Here is a 23,282-nt window from a genome sequence, read left to right as displayed (position 1 = left end):
CCTCTAGGGGGAAAAACAAATAACCTCACTTTCCTCTGTGAATCTGGTAAGGTGACACATATTTAAGGGGCTGAAGAATATGTAATGTAAGAACAGTCAGTAGAAGTCTTGTAAAGGACCTGTGTATGTGCTGGTAGCCAATGGCAGCTGCTGGTGGCAGACAGCTGAGGAAGAGTGTGAAAGCAGATAGAGGCACAGAGAATGCACTTTTCCCAGGTTTCCAAAAGTGTGGAAAGGGTTTATAAAACAATGCAAGCAGTCAGCACAACAAGGGTCTGATTCAGGAACTCTTTCCTGATTCTCAGATAAGCTGTTTGCCCTGTCAGGGTCACGTTCACAGATTTCTTCTTAGATAAACCTTGTGTTATGTAGGCTACCAGTGATGTAGGGACAGCATAGCTGTACTGAGGGTAATAATTAGTGGTTGCTTGCCCCATTGCTTATGGGTTTTGTTAATTTTTTAAGATAGTTATCAAAAGGAACTTAGGCTCTTGGTGACAATATGGGAAAGGGAACAGTGAGCTGACGCATTGTGGCAGCAGCTGTGACAACTCCAAGTAAGTCTTGCGGTCAGTGTCAGTGGAGAACTGGCATTGCACCCTGACTCATGTTGGCTCTGTCTGTTGCTTCACAGAATGGCTTCCTGAAATGCACTCAAGTAGCTTTGCTATTGTCTCTTAGCTGTTCTTACAAACAGTCTGTGGGTGGCTGAGCTTCAGGGGTTCACAGTCAGTTGGACCTCAGTTGGTGATATGCAACTGTGTGCAGATTTCAGACAAATGCTGCCGCTTACTTAATGGAGTCTGATAAATGGCTGATGAAGGATTATTTGCTATGAATGAGTCTGATTACCTAAGTGCCTCCTGGACGGTAATTAGCAAGTACTGGAAAGTCCTGCATGCATACAGTCACAGTGACTTCTTATTGTGCAGCATTGTCATATGGCAGTCCAATAATGTTTCTCATGTTAATGTTGGTATTTTAAAAGCAATCCTTTGACTGCTTCCATCTGCAGTAAGTAGGGAATCTTCTGTCCTGCCTGCTTAATCATGGGAAAGGTGAAAACTGTCTAATAGAATTAGGCGTGTTTAATTGAAAGCTTTAAGTAGGGACATCTTTTATGTGCTACTTCCTTAGTGCTTCTAATTTGCATTGTGTTAAGTTGCAAGGAAAATTAAATTCAGCAAAGCTTGATTTGAATGACTGCAAGCAGGTGATTTTTTAACTACGTCAGTTTCTGATTTTGCCTTGGCCTGTGGAATTGTACCTCACTGAAGGCCTTGGAATTCTAAACTTAAAGCAAACCGTGCGGTGGAACCATACAGAATGTTGCCTGTTGTGGGTTGTCATGCTGTTATATTAGGGAACTCGATTGTTGAAGGATGGGCACGAGCTGCTTTTGTTGGTGTGGGGATGTTGGTTGGATATTCTTTAGAGGAAAAGTGGTGTATTCCAGTTCCTAACCCGTGATGGAATGCTGAGGGCAGAATGAGGCAGGCATGGTTATCAATGTTACATGAGGAACTGCTTTCATGTAGTTTGCCATTTGCTTAGAAAATAAATTATTTATTAATGATTGCTTCTTAGGCCTAAACTTCTCTGCTACAGAGTATTCATGAAGATAAGGGTGTTATTCATGAAGTTTCTTTTAATTTTAGATGATCACAGTCGAGTAAAACTCCAGAACACAGAGAATGACTATATTAATGCCAGCCTAGTGGTCATAGAAGAAGCCCAGAGATATTATATCTTAACGCAGGTAAGTCATACCAATTAATAGGTATTACTGGGACTGAGAATGGAGGAGGCTGATTTGTACAATGGCAATATATGTTTAGATGATTCCTCATCACTGTGGATTATGTATCATACTAACAGCCTGTTTGATCTAGTTGTGAATACATTTTAATACAAAGATAAAGAGAATGTTCAAGTGTATGTAGTTGACTTTGTTTAAAGCTTTGTAGATATTTCCTGCTGTTCAGGTAATAAGGGTTTTATACTATTAAATATAATCTTACAAAAGTAAGCCCTTTATACTTGTGTAGCTTTGCCAGTATTATCTCCTGTTTTGTATGCTTGTATGCATGTAGATAAGCATAGCATAAAAGTGTAAAATAGAATATGAAGTTAGGTAAAATAAGGAGTGCACGTAATTTTTATACTTTTTGTAAGTGTAGAAGTATAAAACAGTACTTTACCCTTAATTCATCTTGTTTCTTTTTGGTATTCCTGCAGTAGCTTTTCTTCTAACTGTGGTATCATCGGTGCCCAAACTAAAGCATCCATTCCCTGAGTTTTTATTGCTTTGTTTAAACTTTAAGTAGTTGAGTGATTTGTGCGGTGTGGTTACTGTCTTCTCTGTCTCTGTCATTTTGTTAATAGCTTGGTTAAACTTTTCAGACAAAGACTTTCTTCTCTTTTCACACAACAAAACGTTAGCCATGTTCAAACATTGCATTACTTATGCATTTTCCCACTCATTTTTATTTTTGCCACACAGGGTCCACTACCTAATACATGTTGTCATTTTTGGCTAATGGTATGGCAACAAAAAACCAAAGCAGTTGTCATGCTGAACAGAATTGTAGAAAAAGACTCGGTGAGTAACATCAGATGTTTTGCTGAAATTATAAAGTAAACCATGTAACTTTCATGTTGCTGAATGTATGGATTGATTGTTATGTTTAAAGAATCAGCACTTGTTCTTTGGTATACAGCATGAAGTGTATTTACTATACTATTAAGCAAAGTGATGGAGCTAAGGCAAAATTAGATTCACTGAAACCAGCATCTAGTATACATCTGATAAGGTGAAAGTAACAGGATGGAAAAGGAGTGCATAGACACAGAACTAAGATGGTGTAGAAGCAACGGAGGTAAAAAAAAAAAATCCCCTCTAGGGAGGGGAAAAAAAAAAGGAAAAACTAAAAATGGGAAGATGCATTTGAATGAATTCTTCATTTTGAAACTAATAAAGCAGTGTATTTTTGTGGAGTGTGAGTAACAGTGAAGCCAGGCTGCCTCCACCAACTGTCAAACTGGCCTAACTATTTTGGATTACTTAAAACTGATAGTACATGTGCCAAGTGTATTCAGTCTTCTGTTCTGTGTAGATTTTTCTACTGATGTACCTAAATCCACCAGGGATTTGAATGATAAATGCATGTCACTTTGAGGTGTTTTTTCTTTCCCTAGGGTTTATTTGTTAGTGAAGTTTTTTTTCTAGTCCATGAAAGAAGTCACTTATATACCTACAGTAAGCCTGAGTGCAAAGCAAGAGGAGTAAAGGAAGGAAGTTCTGCGTTGTGAATTCATTCTTGTGTTTCACTAGATCTTTCAATTTTCAGTAAGGCTTAGGAAAATAGGCACAACGTGTTGCATCACTTCTGTAAATGTGCACATGTCCATGTTAGAAATGCAGTGAAGAAGTGTTGAAATACATTTGTAAAGTTATCTGTAGAGAACTAGGTGGAAAGCTGGGGAAAGGGAGAAGGGTTAAGGTGTGTGTCAAAGCACAGTGTCCAGGATGCTAGGATCTTTAACTAATTTTTTTTTCCTCATAGGTGAAATGCGCACAGTACTGGCCAACAAAAGAAGAAGAAGTTATGATATTTAGTGAAACGGGTTTCCGTGTGAGGCTAGTATCTGAAGACATCAAATCCTATTACACTGTTCACCTACTGCAATTAGAAAATATCAACGTAAGCTTTTGGCAGTCTGTATATCTCATATTCCTGACCTTTAGTATATAATGCAAACTATTTAGCACACTGTCACTGCAGGTTTAATTGAGCTTTTACACTGGAAATGTGTTTTGCATTTAATAATGTCAAAGATGAAGTGTGGCATATAGCAGGTGAGCAAATCTCAGTCTAAATTTTAAGAGAGGAAACCCTCCAGCACTTTATTTTATATTGTTGTTTTCTGTTTGGCAGTACCTTAGCTCATTGAGTTCTTATTGATGGTAGAGGTACTTCTTACAACTCCTGTTAGGATCACCTTAAAAGGAGGAACCTAGGATGTGAAGCTTCTGACTTCTGAATATCAGAAATGATTCTCAGTTATTGCTTGTGCCTCTTTAACTGTAGTTTTCCACATTTCAGTTCAGCTAAGTAAGTTTGGGGTGGGGGGGAGGTATAATTATCACCTGGGGATAGGTAACATTATCTCTTCTTGCTTACCTCCCCTTTTGCTCCACAGGACCAACTGTTTTTTTCTCTTAAAAATTAAGCACTTTGACAATTTGATTAAATTAAGCTAAAAAAAAAAAAATTGTTCCTGGCCTGAGCTTGGGTTGGAATTTGCTGCTTCTGTTTCAGAACTGAAGACAGGATTGAAGAGCTTGTCTGTGCCAGCTATGTCTTGTAAGATATTCTCTCTCCCTATAAACCTTGCCTTATATTAATTGAAAGCAATTGTATGGCAAGTTTTAGTCTTGTCAGTGGATTTGGGAAAGGAAATCTTGAAAAGGAATTTTTTTTTGCATGTTGTTTTATACGACTGAGCCTTGATAAGTTCGATCAAAATTATTTGAATTTATAGTAACTAAGATACTTTGAAACAAATACCATTTGTTTGTTAATTTGAAACCTCCTTCATGAGATCAACATGATAAAGCTTGGCATGTTGTTTCTTGATTTATTCAATGAAAGATAGGGCTTTATGAAAGTCTGACCTACTGGCTTGGAGAATTCCTGTGTAGTCTTTGGCTTGTTAATAGCAAAAGCTAAGAAAAAGAGTACTAGTACGTAAAAGATAGCATCTGAGAAAGAACTACTCTCCTCTTTGGAAAGTTGAGGGAAGTTTTCCTAGCTAACAAAAAGGCTTTTTTTTTTTTTTTAAATAATTATTTAGGTGCCACTGGCCTGTAATATTAGATTTCCTTTTGTAATGAATATGGTTTTCATGATACATCTGTATTTGGAATAGCATTAGCTGTAAAATGCAGAGACCCTGTGAGGAACAGTACTGTAGCGTGAACACTGAAGTAGACTTTGACTTAAAGCTACTGAGAACTTCAGTTTCTGGGTTTATGGTATTTATTGGACTGTTAATGCTGGCCCATCAGTGTTGTATAGGCATTCTCATAAGTCATTTAACTCACAAATACTGAGCAAGCTTACTGTACTGAGTTTTTATGCCCTAGTATTTCTATAAAGCTTAAAGAATCCTAACTCCAAATAACATTTTCTACATAAAATAGCTAGAAGAAATAGAACATAATTGGTTTCTTAAAGAGGAGGGAAAAAAAATACATAGTTCCCAGAATAATAACACTGAATTGCAAGTGTGGCCTTCTGTTAAAGTTTTGTAAGTATGCCATAAGATTAGTGGGAATTGAGTATTCACAGTAAATTGAAATGTGAGCTTAACTATGCTCATGCAACTAAACTCTGGAGGGGGCTTTTGTGGGGACAGAGTAGGAAACCATGTTGCCACTTGATGCCTGGAATATAAGATGAGTCACAAACACAGTTTTATTCTGAGTTCCAAGAATACTTGAGAAATTTTAGTATTTCCATGAAAACATGGAGAACTGAAGTTGCCTTTACACTGCAGCTATTCTGAGCTCAAGTAAATTATTTATTTTAACAAATCTTGCTAACACACAAGCAAAATAAACATATGAAAAGTAGTGCTTAATGTTCTTAGCAACAGAACAAGACCTGTATATTGTTTTTAATTGATTTATCATTAAAGAGTAGTTAGAAATACAGGTGATATGGATTTGAGGAGTGGTGTGTGTTTTTAGGATTAGATGATGATATTTGACAGTTTGGTTTAGGTCTGGTTCAGGCAGATGTTTGTTTTTGCTGTTGAGGCAGGAGCTGCCCAAAAACTTTGTAGAGGAGATGATGTATATTGGTGTCTTTTTTTCTGCTCTCCGTGAAGAATGAGTGTGAAGGCTTCTACAAACCCTTGCCTACAGTGGAGAATAAGAATAGAGGAAAATACTAATGCCTTCACTGGATGGGGGGACTGTTTGGTGACTGTCATTGTATTCTGGGTGAATTATTAGATATCTGCAGCTCATTTCTGTGGAGTTCCACCTTGTACAGAATATGTCATTTTATTTATGAATCCTTTAGGTGTTCCTTGTGATGAATACATAAAGGAAAAAAACAAAAACAGAAAACACTTGGTATTTCCAGTAACTTCTGGTGTGGTGGACAGACAGTGTGGAGAAAGATAGTGCGTGTTACCCACAGAGTATAGCACACTGAGTGCTGATGAACTTAAAGGGAATAGGTTGGTACTAGGGAATTCGAGAGGCTCCAGTGCAGTGAACAAAGGAATATCAGTACTTGAAGGAAATCAGACTGGCTTGATGCTGAAGTGGAAAGGAATTGAAATTTCTAGTGGAACTTAAGATGAAGGTGTCTCAGGCTGGATTCCTAGGAATAAGAGTAAAGCATCTGAAGGAGAGGTTTGCAGAGGAGATTCTGGAAGAGAAAAGGACTGGAGGAAGCGATCAAGATTTGTTGCAGTGTTAGTGGTAGGAGTCTCTTAATAAATTTCAAGTGGAATCACAGGATCAGTGTAGTAAATGAACATAAGATTTGATTTGCTGCTGGTTTCAGGTGTTCAACATTTAAATGTCTGAAGAAGGTATTTTGATTATGAAAGGTGACCATGACATGGCAGGCCACGTTCTGGTATCTAATGAAATCCTGGTATGTTCCCTGGAGGGACGTCTGTGCATCAGAAAATCCTTTTTAGCACTGTATTTATATATAATGTGATTTTTTTTTTGTCCTTGTGACTGTGTATATATTTATGTAACTGCTACAGTGGTTGGAAGGAATTTATGAAATGTGGTATACACTTGTTTTAAACTCTGGGACATTCTCAGCACTTTAAAAAGTTACAGTAGGTATTAATTTTGCTTCTCATGGCAAAAGAAGTAAGGCTCAGATGTTAGGAAAAATATTGTTGCTTTAAAAGAGTGTGGGTTCTCCCTTCCTGTTTATGCCTCAGATTTAGTGGGCATAACTACTAGTATACTGACCGTGAGAATCTGTAGTAGTTTTGGAAAACAGAATGTTTGTGAGGATTATTTGGCTGCATGATCTTTTTTAATAAATTTGAAAACTGTTTTGCCAGGCATTAGAATGAACAAGTAGAGAAGGTTGTGGTAAAAGTCAATATTTTGAATGTCAGTATTTTAGTTATTACTCCAAAGCATACCTTCTAGTTTTTACACAAATTAAATGTTAATGTGTTTGAGGCCTGATTAGTTAATACAAGGCTACCACTGGGATGCGTGTGTACTTTTTATTCCTTGATACATTAGATCAACTGTCAACTATCACTTTCTTTTCATGGTGTGTGTGTGAAATCAGGCAGGTGAGCATTTTCTGCCTTACCTTGGCTTGCTTGACGCTAGAGGCATCGGCTTCTTTGAACAAATCGATCATATTGTACTCCTTCTCAGGCTTTCAGGTGACTAAAGTTGTTTTGAGATTTTTGTACCCTTCTTACTTGGATTGTTGGATATTCACTGTAAAATGAATGTGGTAAGGTGTATTTTGAAGGGTTGCTTTGTTGCCTTATATTATTCTGCTCCAATCCGTGCTCGCTTGTAACTTGGAGCATGGCTCATGATGGTGCCGAAGCTGTTGCCAGCTATCAGTGAAGAACTGTGCAGTGTGGTGTTAATTTTCCAAGCTAATCAGTTTTAGCTGTGCTAATTATTTGCTGTAAGCTTATCCCAGTATTTCATGAAACATTCCCTAGAATGGTTTGACACCATTTTTCAGTAAGATTAAGTATTATATGATGATTTTCATAGGATATTTCAAGTAAGCTTAAAGAGTGAGTCTTAGAATATGTCATGCTTACTAGAGAATAAACTGATTCTCAGTTGTCAAGCAGAAAAGCATTACCTGCTTAAAACATTTATACTGTGTGTATATATATATATATATATATTAAAAATATATAAAATGTATAATACCTGTCTGAAACCCAAAGCTCAGCTTTTTTCTTAAAAACAAACTTCTTGACAATGTTTTAAATAGTTAGTTGTTCCTTACATTGAATTTCTGTCACTCAACTGTTGTGAATCCTTACCCTTTTTCTCTAGAGTCTTGCATGAGTTCATGTAGGAGGTATCTGTGGTGCATGGCTAGCTACTTCCCCCTAAAATGTAGTTCTTCAAGAAGGAATGTTACAGTTACTCACATAAAAACAGTATTTCATTTGTCCAGCTTGACTGCCAAGCACCACTTGAAAGAGTCTTTCTGTGTAAGAGAGAAAATGTGGGAGGTTTCAAAGAGTCAAATGGGATTTGGCTGTGTGTTTAAAAACTGCATGTTCAAAGAAGACCAGCCAGATGCAGTGCTTTGAAATGGGACTCAGAAAGAGAGATGAAGAGACTAGATATTTTTAAATGAACTTAAGTGATGGAAAATTCTGGAGTGGATAAAGCTTTCATGCAGTGTGGGGAGGAAGAAGTAATTCAGCGGGCTAGAGATGGATGGGATGTACAACTGCATTGGTCTGTTTTTCCATTAGGTATAGCTGTTTTCAGATTAGTGTATGCACAGGGGGACACTTGGCCATGTGTTGGAAGCACTGCTCTGCAGTTTTCTTTGTTTAAATATGAGGATGCTAGTGCTTGTTACAGCTGATTAAAAACAGGCTTGTTAAGGGATTAATAAATAAATACATAAATAAGAAACCCAATCTCCATCCCACAGGTCATTTTTATTTTCCATAGATAAGTACTGAGGTATAAGGGAGGCTTTCATTTGGAATACTGTTTAAGAACCTTGAGGAGGAGGTGACAGTACAGATTAGCACTTCAAAAGGTCATCTACATTCAGAAGAAACACTGTTAAAACTTCTCTTTACTTACTATATTCTTCTACTTCCCCTTTCCAGTGTTCCTCTTTATTTTGTCAATTGATGAATTATTTTTTCAGTTTCGTAAGGAAATTGCTTAGGATGCTACCTTCCTTAGACTTCTATAATTTCCAGACTACTTATAAAGAACATTTTTTTTTATGATGTTTAAAAAAGCTGACTTGTAAGTTAACTTGGCATTGTAAAAACTACAATCTCAGCTGAAAACTCAAACTTTGTCTGAAGCAAGGCATTAAAAATGAAGAAAGGAAAATCGCACTGTATTTATGTAATTGCAGGGGGTTTGGTAGATTTTTTCCATTTTGAAATCTCACTGTATACTCGTGTACCAAGTGTGATGGGTCAGACTGTTTTCCATGCTGAGTTTTTAGCCAGAAGGTGAAGCATCCCTGCAAAATGTTGTGTATTTGAGATTGAATTGAGTCACAGTTAGTAGACCCTGTTACCTGTGGAACTGTGCAGTCTTGCTGTATCATTGCAAAAGGCAACGTCGGAATATTCTTGTTACTGTGTTAACTATGAACTGAGCAGTCTTAGTTTCACAAGGGACTTCCATACATTTTCAGTGTCTGATGAGGGATACAAATTGTGCAGGAGATGAACAGTGCAACTTTGTTGAATTTCCTCGGTGTAACTTGCTGCTGAAAAAGATAAATTGATTTTTTCGTAATGCATGGATATCTTAAATCTACTGATGTTTCATATATGTGCCTTTTCAGCAAAGCTTCCTGCTACTCTCAGTGGTGTAGTTAGTAGAAAGGAGGTGCTTGTACCTCTTGGTATTGTACCCTGCTCTGAACAGAAGGGAGTGCTTACAATGCTGATGGGTATTTTTTCAGTCCTGTCCATGATGACAGCCTTGCATATTGCTGTCAGTTATGACGTGGCATTAATGGTTGAGAAGGAATATTTGAGGGCAAGTAGTAAAGCAAAAAATAGAACGACAAAAGTTTGAGAAGAGGAAAACCATTCTTTGGTAATAATTACAAAGGGAAAAACTAGTAATGCGGGTGAAGAAATGCTTCAGATTGCATCATTGGTTGGTAGTCACCCAACTTGCAGAAAGATATTAGATGGTTTATCTGAATGGAGGGGTTTAAAATACAGTTGTATTGATTTGGATTGTGGCAGTGTGTGCTAACTAAACACAGATGGAGTACTTTCTAGTTGCATTGTTTGTTTTCACTTCTAGAGTGGAGAATCCAGGATGATATCTCACTTTCATTATACTACGTGGCCAGATTTTGGTGTTCCTGAATCCCCAGCTTCATTCCTGAACTTCCTTTTTAAAGTCAGGGAATCGGGTTCCCTAAGTCCTGAACATGGACCGGCAGTGGTTCACTGTAGTGCAGGGATAGGACGATCCGGCACGTTTTCATTAGTAGACTCTTGTCTTGTTCTGGTAAGTACTTGATTGTTTTTCTGTCACCGCTTTCCTTCCCACGCTCTGCCTTTGTTCTTAGTGTGGGTGTTCTGGTCAGAAGGCTTTAAAACCATTTAAGTTAATGATGTATCAGTGAAAGTTTTAGTTGGGGTATCAGGCGTTTTTCCGTCACGTTTTAATGGTTATAAACACAAGTCTTAAAATACCTCCAGGCAGATTGATAAGTGTATTTTGTGCATTTCACAGCATTCTGGGAAGTACATGGGAAGCACTCTTTGCTTTTTATCTGAGATATAAGTAAAGTAGGTTGAGATTAGCCTAGGTTTAGGTTCATGGACTGCATAATCCAGTTCATCATACTCTGAGTGCACTTTAAATGTTTAATAATATTGAAAATGTCTTTTAAGTTGTTGGTGTTTTTCAAATTCCAGAGTCCACCATTGGCTGTGCCTGTTAATAGTGAGAAGTATGGCATAGGGTTAAGGAAGAGGATTTCGTTTTAAGTCTGAACTAGTCATCTTACGTTTTGAGTATGCCCTCTCAATTTATTCTTTTTTCTTGATTTTCTTTGTGTATTCTAAAAAAAAAACCAAACCCAAAAACAAACCACAAAACATGTGTTTTGATACAAGCATACCTTAACATTAAGAGAATTATAGCAAACACTGCAAGGAGTGTGAGTGCGTGGTTCAGAAAGCTCCTGTGAGTGTAATACGGAGCTCAGAATGTGTGTTGGGTAAATTAGAGGATCTGCTTTAAGCAAGGAAGTCTCTGCTCTACTCACTCCAAGCTGCTGTTCTATTCGGGAGTTGCAGGAGATACTTTGTGATTGTGATAGGCGTATTTTGAAGTACATCTTGAAATAAAATTGAGCATATCTAAATTTCTCCAAGTTAAGACTTGATAATAGAGTACTGATTTATTTGTTTAGTACATGATTGTAGATTTGTTCAGGATAAGCTTTCATTAATGATTTACTTTTTTCTGTGAAAATCAATTTAGAAATGTTGAGGTGTTAATTTCTTATGTTACTATTAGGGGTGTAATTTAAGAAATTAATTTTTAGTTTGAGTTTAATGACTCATTTTCTTGTTTGTAATTATTTTTTTATTTATACCTATGACACTTTCAATATAACCTTCTTTACAGATGGAAAAAAAGGATCCATTTTCTGTAGATATTAAGAAGGTATTACTGGACATGAGAAAATACCGAATGGGACTTATTCAGACACCTGATCAACTAAGATTTTCATATATGGCTGTAATAGAAGGAGCAAAATTTATCATGGGAGATTCAACTATACAGGTAACTATTTTAGCTCTGTGCGTTTAAGCATAAACAGCGGACTGCTAACAGTAGGCTAAGAATGATCTCTGAGTTACTTTAAAATCATCAATTTTGTGGGTTTAAAATAAACTACCTTTTTCAATAGATGCCTTGAAGGTATTACGGGTATCTCATCAGCCCTTTCTAGCTGTTAAGCTCTTAATCCTATCTAATTGTCTTCTCTGAGCTGAAATGCAAAAATAACTTGTCTGTACTAATTTTAAAAAGATAAGTCAGTATCTTCAGTACTGAAAAGCAGAAGTAACACTCAGTGTCCCTTTGAAAAGATAACAAGAATCTGCTGAATTTCTTAATTCTTTCTTTACATTTTCCTAGCAGTAATAATTGCCTGATGCTGAAAATGAGCTTTATTAGTAAAGCTGCATCTTTTTTTTTCCATATCCTTCACATTTTATATTAGAGTTAGTAGAATCTAGCTGAACATAGTGAGTTTTGGAGATTACTAAACCTCACTGCTCACACTGTCAGTGTGGTTTGCAAGAATTATGGTAGCTACAGCTATTTTAAATGTCTGGGTGGGGAAGGGAGGGCCAGGAGGAGATGTTGTGTAACAGACTTAATTCTGCTTTCACATGCCAGGGCTTTTTTAGTTTGTTGATTCATTAAAATTAATGAAGCAGATCAGCTAAAACATGCGTCCCTTCTTCTGTGGTTCAGGTAGTTTTCAGATTCTTCAGGAATTTTTTACTTGCCACATACATAAATCATTTTACGCAGTTACCAACATGCAGAGTTTGCTGCTAATCTGAACAGCCGCACCGAGTGCCTAGAATACTGCATGATTCATCTGAACATGTACAGCCTCCTACCTTTCTGGAGCTTTCTTTCTTTGAATTTGAGGGTGTTCTCTCCATAATTTTTCTGCTTTATTAAAAGCTGTATTTCAAGTTGTGCAGCTCTGATTCCCACGTATGTGCAGAAACAAGAAATCTTGCAATATAGATAGACAGAAGGAAGAATTGTCAACTCGGAATACTGCTCATCAAGTTCAAGTATGCTATTTCTGCATGTTGAAAGAAAGCATATCTAAGGCGCGTTTCTCCTGGTTGCTTTGGTGTTTTTTCTGTGGTGATTGTTCAGATGAGCTTTCCTAAGTCAGTGTTTTCAACAGTGTAGTTAGCTGTCCAGATGCTCCCCTCTTTCTGCATCATGGCATGTGCAGGAAATCAATACCTGTTAGACCCAAGCCTGCAGTACATGCAGGAGCATTTCCCTTTTGAAGGACAACTAGATCATTTTTTAACTCATAGATTACTGTTGTACTGTCTAGAGTGTGAGAGGTGTTGGAGTGAATATGTTGTTGTGGCAGGTTTCTCTGAAGTAATACTACCCAAATGTTAGTCTGACTTTTCCATGGATTTCAGTAAACTGTGTAGGCAAGCACAGCCCACGCTTGGCTGCAGCTGTGTTATTTATCTCAGGGTAGGAGAATACTCTTCCCCTCACTTAGCAAATGTGGGGCTTCCACCCAAGACTCTCAGGAAGAGATCAATGCTCACCTCGTTTGTCCTGGAGACTTACAGAGTTGTGTGGTTAGTGTGCTGATGCTTTTGTAATTGACTTGCTTCCTGATTGTACTACAGCACTGTGTTGCAAATGAGCAAATGCTATAAATGAGGTGGAACGAGACTTAAGTTTTTGTTTCTATAAAATTCCTTAATGAAATTAAATTGTTTCAGTGATGCAGTGGAATAACTTGCCACTCTTCAGTAAAGAAAACAAAAAATTGTTGATATTAGTGGTCTCAAGAAAACAAATGTGTGGCTTTGAAAGGACTAAGAAGGCTGAACTGGTGATTCTATGGTTCTGTGGAATTGCTTAGGTCCATAGAGGTGGTTTGCTGACACAGAACACTATGGCTTTGTGCTGATGTTTGTGAATTCCCAAAACTGGAGCTGTTGTTCAGCTGCCAGGATCAGGTGAACATCTTAATGTGTTTTCATTGCCCAAACACCTTCTTTATTATCTTCATTTGTTCCAGGAGACAATACAGGTCCTAAAGCTTAGATACCATACCTAAAGCTTAGATACCATACCTAAAGCTTAGATACCATATACCAATAAACATTTTGAGGGTGATTGTATGACAGTGATGGAATCTTCATCACATGTTTGTTCCAGATGTCATTTCACAAGATGTAGTGTAGTACCTCGGTTCCAGAGATGTATTTTTATTGTTTTGTTTAAAAACTGCAGATGCTATCATCTAATTGGGAACTTTAACACCACAATCCTTCTGCTTGTTCGCTCAAAGGTGTACATTCCTTTTTTTTTTTTTTTTTGCAGTCCTGATGTTCAAATAGTCTTGTCATGGAGATTTAAACTTAAAATTACATTTTGGACTAGCTGTTTGAGCCAACTTATTGCATTACAGTAGGATGAGTGGTGGGAAATTCCTTTTGAGTGATAAAATTAGTTAGCTTGTCTCTGATTTCTGTTCCTCCTGTGTGATCGTTACCCCAGATTTAGCATTTGTCTTAGCCTGCAAATATCTTATTGATACAGCTATGTCTTGTGAAAAGACTTTGTCAGTAAGATGAATCTGCACTGTGGGTTTTCTTAAGTCGTTAGTGGCTGTTTCTTCATAAAGCAAAACAAAACCTCTGCTGTGGAGGAGTTAGTTTTATTGCTAAAACTGATTCAGTGGTTGGAAAACGAGCGTAGTGAGGTAGTCTTCATAGCTTCATTTATAAATAGCTACGGTTTTGACATCAGTTTTTGATGAGTATTTTTTTAGGTTAGTCTTGAATTCATTCCACAAATGGCAGTCTGGCACTCCTTTTGTGAAGTGTCATTTTACAGTTCATCTTTCTAATCACAGACATATAAAACTGACTTTTTTTTCTCCCCAAGGTATTCAATGTCCTTATTGGCTGCATGAGAAAATGGCTGGGTAGTTTTTGGCAGCAATTATTTTCCTTCCTGTTAACTTATGTTACTTGCAGGTTTTCTTATGCATAAACTTTTTTTTCATGCAAGAAAGCTTTTGGAGAAGTCATCATTAGGACCACTACCCATTAGGACAAGTACTTGGCATACAGATTTAATTTTTGTCTTTTTTTCTTCATCTTGTTTCAGATTACTTCTGCAAGTAAAGTGAATTTCTGTCTTACAATGTAGTAGATCTGTAGGCTAATGGGACTTGAAATAGATGAACTAACAGATTGCAGCTTTGGCATTAATAACCCTACCTTTTTTAGGTGGCTCTTTCATGTAGGAACCTATTGTGTTTTGGAGCCAAGAAAGGTAACAGCACAGTGTAGGCATGTGGAGAAAGAGAGTGAGATGACAAGAAATTGCTGAATAATGCAGGACCACACAAGACAAGCTTAATTCCTCATTTTGGAGCTACAGTAAGTAGTATATACCAGAATCTTCGCAGTACCATCATGCAGGATTAATCTGAAAAGGGATCATTGAAGGATATGAGGAGGTCATAAGCTGGAAGTCCAGCACAGTCAACAAAGGCCTTGGTAAAAGGCTGAAGAAATGGTTAATGGTAGAATTAGAACATATCAAATGCAGTATAGAGACCTTGGTTTGAGTTTCCTGCCTAACTCCCTACTGAGAGCTTTCTGGACAAGCTGAGGAGGAGACCTAAATCACTCTTACAACAATGAAAAGAAAGAGTGATGAGGCACTGGAATGGGCTGCGCAGGGAGGTGGTGGAGTCACCGACTCTGGAGGTGTTCAAGGAACGTTTGGACATTGTGTTGAGGAACATGGTTTAGAAAGAACTATTGATGATAGGTAGATGGTTGGAAAAGACCTTTAAAATCATCCAATCCAACCTTAGTGATTCCATCATTCTGTGGATGCTGGCAGAAGGGAAATAGAAGGGAAGATTAGAAAGTGGTGCTGTACTTGTGCCTTTTTGCTATAGGTATCCTATCTGATGTGAAATATGTAGTAAAAAAAAAAAAAAATTCCAAGGCTGTTACACTAAAATACATACTATGTAAAAGGAAGATATATGAGCTCCTTCTGGGATTTTGATGTTTTCTGATGCTAACATTGCATCTAAGAAGGGCAGTCTCATATATCTAGATTTTGGCAAGTCTTAGGAATCTTCAAAATCTCTTCCTTGTTTTCTGCATAGGAGTCTCTGTCAGGCTCTATTCATTATATTTTTTTTTCCTGTCAGTAGTATAAGGACATGTCAATACTATTCTCATTTTCAATGTAGCTTTACTATGCTAAATATGCCCTTCCTGCTCCCTTCCTTAGTTGCCCATCTCATTCCAAAAAAGCAAGTTTCCTTGAGCCTTTTGAAGGCTGTAGGAATTAATTTGGGTGGCCATTTATCTAATGAGAACTGTCTCATCTCTGAGATGTGTGAACTACTCTAAAAACAAAGTGTACATCTGCAATCTTTATGAAATACTGCTGAAGTAAAGAAAGCTTGTGCTGTTCATGCAGCAAAACCCGATTTTCTGATCTCTAGTATGAATATTCCTAAGAGTTTTATGCTTATCTGTTGTGCAAAAGTATGAAAATGTAATTGCTAGAGTCTTTGCTAAAATTTGTGTAATTGGTTACAGCCATCTTACCAGTCTGCACTGGTAGGTGTATGGGAGCTGTTGAATCACGGCCTGAACCACTGATTGATCACTTGAGATGAGCACTGTAGGAGCACAGGTGAAGGCAGTGTACCTGTGTGACTGGAAGGGGTGGAGTCTGGCTCCACCTCTCCCAGACCCCATTTAAGGGCTGACCAGCACTGGGGGAGGTTCTCTTGTTGGAGATCCCTCCTTTGTGGAGCTTTTCCCTGTGAGCCTTGATCCTCAGAAATGGGTGATCTTTCTCTTTGTATTGATTCTCTCTTTGCCATCCCAATAAACTTTCTAATTACATCATCTATAAAATATATTAGCTAACAGTACCATTTGGTATTATTCAATTTGTTAACTTCACCTCTTACAGTAGGAATGGCTGTAAAATTTGATCTGTCTGGGAACTGCGTATGCTGGCTCGTTAGATTTTTCTCTTCACAGTGCACATCTCTACCACAGTGTTTTTGTTTGGTTTTTGCTCTGTTGCTGAAGTACAGTGTAATTAGCAAAGTTCGTATTCATCATGGTTGCAGTGTTACACTATCCCTTACAGTGAATTTAGGGAGAACATGTGCTAGGGGCAGAAGTTGATTGGTGAGCTGCAATAACTGAGGAAAGAAAAACACATTAGCATGTTCTCCAACAACAGCTTCATCTGGCCTGGTTTATTTGTCTAGCAATTTTTATTTTTTATCTCATAGCTCCTTTTTTTCCCCACATCTGTGGTGACTCTGTGGGAGGACATCTTAGACAAAGAGTACCTTCAGTGTTAGAATGTTTGAAACGTGTGCTTTTTGTGTGCAGAAACGATGGAAGGAGCTCTCTAAGGAGGACCAGGCGCCAAGTAGTGAGCAGTCTCCCCCACACCCGGCCAAAATAACCACCGAGAAGTACAATGGGAACAGCGTAGGCCTGGAGAGTAAAGATCAAATGGAGAAAATTAACACTGGCCTGTCCACTAAAGTTCAAGATAGCACAGATGGAAACGTTGAAAGGTGGGTAACATGAAGAAATCGTTTAGAAGACAGATACTCTTGAGGGGTTAAGTTACTGTGTGCTTTTCTGATCTTCAGCAGAGGGAAAGGACAAAATCACATTTTTGAGTTTTACTTTTTTCTCTTTAATCTTCAGATATTTCTTCTGGTAAATCTCCTTTATGTAAAGTTCAAGAGAGAAAAACAGGTCTCTAGCTTAGATGTCTGTAAACCTCAAGCTTGAAATAATTTTCCTATGGTCTCTGTGAATTCCCTTATCACAGTGTGAATTAGGTCCTAAAAATGACCGACAAACTTTGGTAAAATACATGGTATTTAGAAGCACCAAGGTTTGTATTACCTACCATTTCCAATTTGATGGTTGAAAGTGCATGGTGGAAACCATGTGTTACCTTCCATTCATGTTGTATGTTCACAGATTTCTATGGTCTAGCTGTGGTATATGAATTTGTCTTTCTGTATCAAGTTAACCTGTACTGTGAGTACAAATGCCATAGTTCCTGGATTTACTTCAGTTGAAGTTGCTGTGTGCTATTGTACGGGGAATTGAATTGCTTTGGGCACTGTGTCCCTGGGGTCTGCCCACTTTGCTAAGGGCCAGAGACCAAGGCTGGGTTGTGCAGAGCTGCATGAGTGTGAGCACTGTAGCAGAGGCAGACATCAGATATTGCAGGTGTCTCATGCCCTACACTGCACACACCTGCAGCCTCCATGTGAAACTTCTCAGCCAGCCAGTTGGGCACTCAAGTAAAAGACAAATAATTCAGCTAATTCTGTTTCCCACTGAACGCTTATGCCAAGCACTATTTACATCTTTGCATATGTAATTGGCTAACTTTACGTGGCTTGACTTACCTGAAACTGTCTATGTGAAGACTGTCAAAGCAGAATGTACATTTGAAGAGTTACCTTTTTCTTTTTCCTTTTTTTCCTTAAGTGCTGTCCGGAAAAGACTGCGAGAGGACAGGAAAGCTAACACAGCACAGAAGCTCCAGCAGATGAAGCAGAAGCTAAATGAGACTGAAAGAAAAAGAAAAAGGTGGTTATATTGGAAACCTATTGTTACTAAGATTGGGTTTGGTACGCTGATTTTAGTTGGCGCTTATTCTTGCTGGAAAATGTATTTTCAAGAACATTCCTTGTAAGTAACAGTAAGCCTGTCTGCTCCAGCAGCCGATTTTGCTGCAAGTTAATGACCAGGGGTGTGACTCTAAGCAGTAATCTCCTTACACCTGGAATGGGTACAGACCATTACATACAATAGAGGAGTGGTGTAAAACTTGATAATCTGTCAACATCTCAGGACTTTCCACTGCAGGTACTTAAATGAACTGCTACCCCCCAACAGAGTTATTTTTTGTTTATATAAGCAGGTACAAATGTGCTGCAACTTTCAAAAATGGTCTACTGGATCTAGAGCAAACCCTGAACCACAGAGTTGTAGCTACTGAAGGCTGTTTGGATTTAAATTTACACGCCTGACATAAGCAATAAACAGTGTTGTACCATTACGTTATGAATACCAAGAAGTTATCCTTAAATGTGTGTAATGTGTAATGTACCGGTGACATGAGCATAAACATTTTATATTCATATGACCTAGGATAAATATATTTTATAATTGCATATTTAATCTTTTTGTAGTTCACTGTACTTTTAAAAGCTGAGTTTGTACAAATTTCTGACAAAAAAATAATTTGATTTAGAAACAACATGTAATTTGTGCATGAAAATAATAGTGCAACCATGCCCCGTATTTTGACTCTCGGATCAATGATGTGAGCAGCTAGGGGTCTGATGAAGCACTTAGCAATTTCTACTCTGTTACTTTGCATTCCTTATTTATTTTTTGTAGTTTTTGTTATTTAAGTAAGGATTCGAAATTTGAATTTTTTTTAAGGCTTTGGAGAACTTAGCTCCCTTTCCCTCCCCCACTGAAAAGCAAACTGTTCAACTGATCAATGTATTCAGACTTCAGCTACTGTTTGAAGGCCAACTTTGTTACAAAGTTCTGACATTCCATTAAATGTGAAACATAATACTCTGTGTGTCCATAGATTAATTGCTATAAAGAATAAAATCCATTTATCAGTAATATATTAGAAAGCACCTCAAAGGAACTAGTTTGTCTTCCAAGTGTGGTTTTGATAGAAAACAAATGGTGGGAGTACTCCCTGTAGCCAGAATTTTCAGTTGTTAGCCTCTCTCAGAGTTTCACTAAGTGTGGACCTGCTTTTCAGGTTGCCTGTGGCCTTGTTTGAGAGGCATGATGGTAAAAACACTCAGTAATAGAATACTTTGGGAATACCTGTTGTATAGGCACTTTAATATTGAGTACTCCATTTCCTTTACATGGATGATAGCAGCACTTGCTGAACAGCAACCATACACAAGTCACTCGCTGTCCTTTAAGTTCTCTTGAAATACAGAGCTTAATGTGGTGCATTAAGTTGGAACTTAATAATTTGTAGTACTGGACTGCACTTTGGGACCTGGATTTTATTTATTTAAGTATTGACTTGTTGGATGACTTCAGAGAAGTCGCGTTGACTTTTCTCCATTGTCTTAGCTTGATAGTTTTCTGCTGGGTGTGGGCTCTTGGGATTCCTTACTGAGCTTTTTTTGTTGCTCTTTGGTGAAGCACTTTTTGGATTGATTGCTGAGAAATACTGAGAGAGCTAGATGATTTGCTCCTCATCCAAAGGAGTTAACTTGATAGGCTTCCAGCAGGTTAGATACTGCTCAGCAGTAATGTGCCAGGTGTGGGGCCCGAGCAGGCTGACGTAAACTATGCAAGGCTGAGCTGTGAGTACTCCATGAAATTCTCATTTCACAACAGTTAATAATATTATTTTGGACTACACTGTTTACATAGTAAACAAATGCTGAAGTATCCAGATAAGGAAGAGAAAACAAGTGTAGTTCCTTGGAACATGCAGTTCTGTATTTGGGAAACGGTGTGTCAGTAAAACAAGGATAACTTGTCCTGTGGCAGCGCTGACCCGCTGTGCAGCCCTAACAGCACAGCAGCATGCTGCTGGCTGTGACACACTGTGGACAGACAGCTTATGGACTGTAGGACATTCATAACTTTGACGACTGCAGTAACGTAGCCAACATGTTGGATGGAGGAGACTTTTCTTTTTCCTTTAATGTGCCTTATGAAATATATTTTGGTTTCTGAAAACCATGCAGAATGTAACTAAATGCTTTAATAAAATCTGGAGTATTTATTATTCAAAACACTTAACAGCAGATAAGGAAACAGTGCAGGCAAAAATTCAGTGAAAACATTTACCACCCTTGTGTTTGCGTTAGATGAGTTTTTGTGGTGTGCCAGCATCGTTGAGATGTTGGGCTCTGTGTGGGTTTTGTCAGATTCTCACTTGGAGGTTTCCCTGATTCCAGCTTCTGTGATTTGGCTTCTTGTTGTGTAGCTGCTGAGGAGGCTCTCTTTGCTGAGAGGGGGCTGTGGGGCAGGGCAGTAGGGAGCCACCTTCTGTCATCTCATGTTATCTTATCATGCAGTAAAAGATGCTCCTTCACTTCTAGTGCTGATAGATAGAAATCCAGTTATGTCCTTGTATTGTCCTTAGAGGTCTGAGCATCCTTAAATTAAGAGTTACAAACCAGTGTAAGTCTCAGACAAAGCAATTAGAGCAGTGAGTTTTACTGTGAGTGTGTGGGAGTGGGGGGGGAAATGAGTATTCAATCTCTTAGAACATCCCAGGTGTCAGTTTGGATAAAACTCTTCTTTCTGGTCCCTTGGTGTCAGGTTTGGGCTTGGGACAAAACCCTTCAACAGAATCTGTGGATTGCAAATGTTGGACTGCAGACTGAGCCCCCGTGGTATTTAGTTCTGTAGGATTAAAACAGAGCAGTTATGTACAAGCTGACTCTTAAATAAGAATAAACACAGGCCACAATGAAAGCCTGTCAACCCCAGGGATCTTTGTTTTAAGAAATGGTTAAAGAGTGAAAATGGAGGCAGTGCCTTCTGACATCCCACTCCCCCAGCTCTGTTTTTGTGTCCCTTTGGAAGTGCTTTTGCACCTCAGTTTGAGGTGTTGCTGCGCTGGGCTTTTCCCTGGTTTGGAAATAATGTCAGTCAAAATATTTGAGGCATACTGGACATGAGAATTGTGCTGGAGTCCCGGATGAAAGCTTTATAAAAGTCATGCATGTTTTTATAAGACAGATGCCAGTAACAAATGTTTGGACCTCAGTTGCAGGTGGATTGGAATTAGTCATTAAGCATTCTGTTTGGTTGTATTCTTCATGCAGGGCCAGTCCGCTTAGTGTCACTGTACAGCCACATTTCATGTATTGAGAAAATTGAATTCACTGTGAAACAGAATTCTGGGAAAATTAGAGATTTATTTAATGTAAGAAAGGTATGCAAGTGAAACCCAGGTAATTTGGTTAGATGTTGACTGAAATGGTTTGCTTGCATCAATTGATATTCCACTGAGTAGGGAAGAATGTATATGTACACACGTGTGTGTGCTGGCCGTGAGCAGCCTGGTGAGCTTTAAGTTCGATGAATGTTGACTCAATTATTTAGCTTGCTGTTGGCTTTAACCTGGCACACTTGATGACTGCACGAGAGACTAAATTAGTGACAGAAGAGGAAGTCTTCTGCACGGCTAAGTGGCTTAAGTCACAGGATGGAGTTTGCAAAGTTGCCGTAACACACTGTAGTCTTCCTGGGTTCTTAACCCTGACACCCCAAAGGCTTAGAGCAGTCGTTCATTTCTATGTATGAAAAATAAAGTGTTCAAAATGGTACTTCTGTCTGAGTCGTTATTTAAATTGGATAAGTACTCGGGATAACTTGTTGTGTTTTAGTTGGACAGAACAAACCCGCTGTAGTGCTTGCAGAACGTAGGAGCATTTTGCTTGCAGCACGCTGGCTCTGTAGTACCATGGGCTCTGTGCGTTCCTTGGAGCTACGTGGCCTACAGAGCCATGGAGGTGGTGATCCTGCTGAGCTGCAGCCTTCTGTAGTCCCCCTCACAGGGCGAAGAAGACCCCTGCAAGTGCTTGTGGTTAAGTGCGTGTGTAACTGGCTTGCTGGGCTGACCCGTGCTTGGAGCTCTCCAGCGTGTACATGCCGTGTGTGCTGAAGTGGGAATACGGCTTCCCACAAGTGCTTGCCACAGCCAGGCAGTGATCAATAGCCACTTCAGTGCATGCATGAGCAGCTGTTTGTGTTCTGTAGTGAGTTGCCGACCTGTTGTCTGTTCTGATTTCTCTGTCCTTGCACTGTGTACTGAATCGGTGACTTTCTTTTGCGTTGTATGTCGTAGGCCGAGACTGACTGACACCTAAGCCTCCAAGACTTGTGAATATTCTGCAGCTATAAACTGCAAATTATTGACATGCAAAGCGAGACATGAACCCCTCTTCGGGAACAAAAGTGAGGTCTGTTAAATACCACGAGGACCTCAGTTATCTGTTTACAGCATAAACTGCATCCAGGGGACGAAGAACACCACCAGCATGCTACTTTGCAAAACAAAATGACTTGCTGTCTTGTGTTTTTATAATGCCTGTATTAATGTAGAAAGATGTAAAAGAAATAAATTAGGAAATATTTTGTTTTGTACTGCCATTCTTATTGTATTTTTATACGATTTTGGCAGCATTAAATATTTTTTTAAATGGACAACGTGCTGTTGTGTGCGAATTATGTTAGGAAGCAACTGTTAAAAGCTTATTTGGAGCTAGAAGGAATGTTTCTCCTCACGGCGTTTCCCGATGCCCTGTCTTAACTGGAACGTTGCAACATACTCTTGCTAGAATGGGCTTTATGCAAATCCTTTCATGAATGCTAAGTATTGTAGTCTCAGCTGGGAGGGACTCTTGCACATGTCTTTTGTAATACTACCACTAAGAACATTATTTTATTATCCTGCCTGGTTGATTTGGTAATCCTTATGTTTGCTACCAAATATGAGAATGTTGGGAGTGACTTTGGGAACGCGTTGTGTTGTGCTGCCTTTGGGGGAGTCTCACTGCCCAGCTCCCTGCACTGAACGGGCTGAGGGCCAGGTGCCCAGGTGGAGCCTTCCATTAAAGGGTTTTGTACTGCGCCATCTGTGTGTGTTACGTGTAGTATTTTGCTTC

The 23,282-nt window shown here is 38.6% G+C and overlaps 1 protein-coding gene across 2 annotated transcripts in view; it reads left to right on the top strand.

The window, feature by feature from the left end:
• PTPN2 (protein tyrosine phosphatase non-receptor type 2) overlaps nt 1-22,767 on the top strand; it is a 30,178-nt gene extending 7,411 nt beyond the window's left edge. The window contains exons 3-10 of one of the 2 annotated variants that reach the window (XM_065753564.1): nt 1,659-1,759; nt 2,504-2,602; nt 3,567-3,704; nt 10,064-10,273; nt 11,405-11,563; nt 16,963-17,153; nt 18,091-18,192; nt 22,463-22,767. In XM_065753564.1, the coding sequence (XP_065609636.1) occupies nt 1,659-1,759; nt 2,504-2,602; nt 3,567-3,704; nt 10,064-10,273; nt 11,405-11,563; nt 16,963-17,153; nt 18,091-18,192; nt 22,463-22,484 (1,022 nt within the window). In that variant the 3' untranslated portion in view covers nt 22,485-22,767. Of the gene's footprint in view, nt 1-1,658; nt 1,760-2,503; nt 2,603-3,566; nt 3,705-10,063; nt 10,274-11,404; nt 11,564-16,962; nt 17,154-18,090; nt 19,193-22,462 lie in introns of those variants that run through there. The other variant, XM_065753563.1, reaches the window with a different exon arrangement.
• The last annotated feature ends 515 nt before the right edge of the window (nt 22,768-23,282 follow it).

Source organism: Cyrtonyx montezumae, unplaced genomic scaffold (genome assembly GCF_038088225.1).
Source record: "Cyrtonyx montezumae isolate F1298 unplaced genomic scaffold, pur_monq_1.0 scaffold_8, whole genome shotgun sequence".
Taxonomy (NCBI): Eukaryota; Metazoa; Chordata; class Aves; order Galliformes; family Odontophoridae; genus Cyrtonyx; species Cyrtonyx montezumae.
This window is presented reverse-complemented; position numbering and strand designations above follow the sequence as displayed.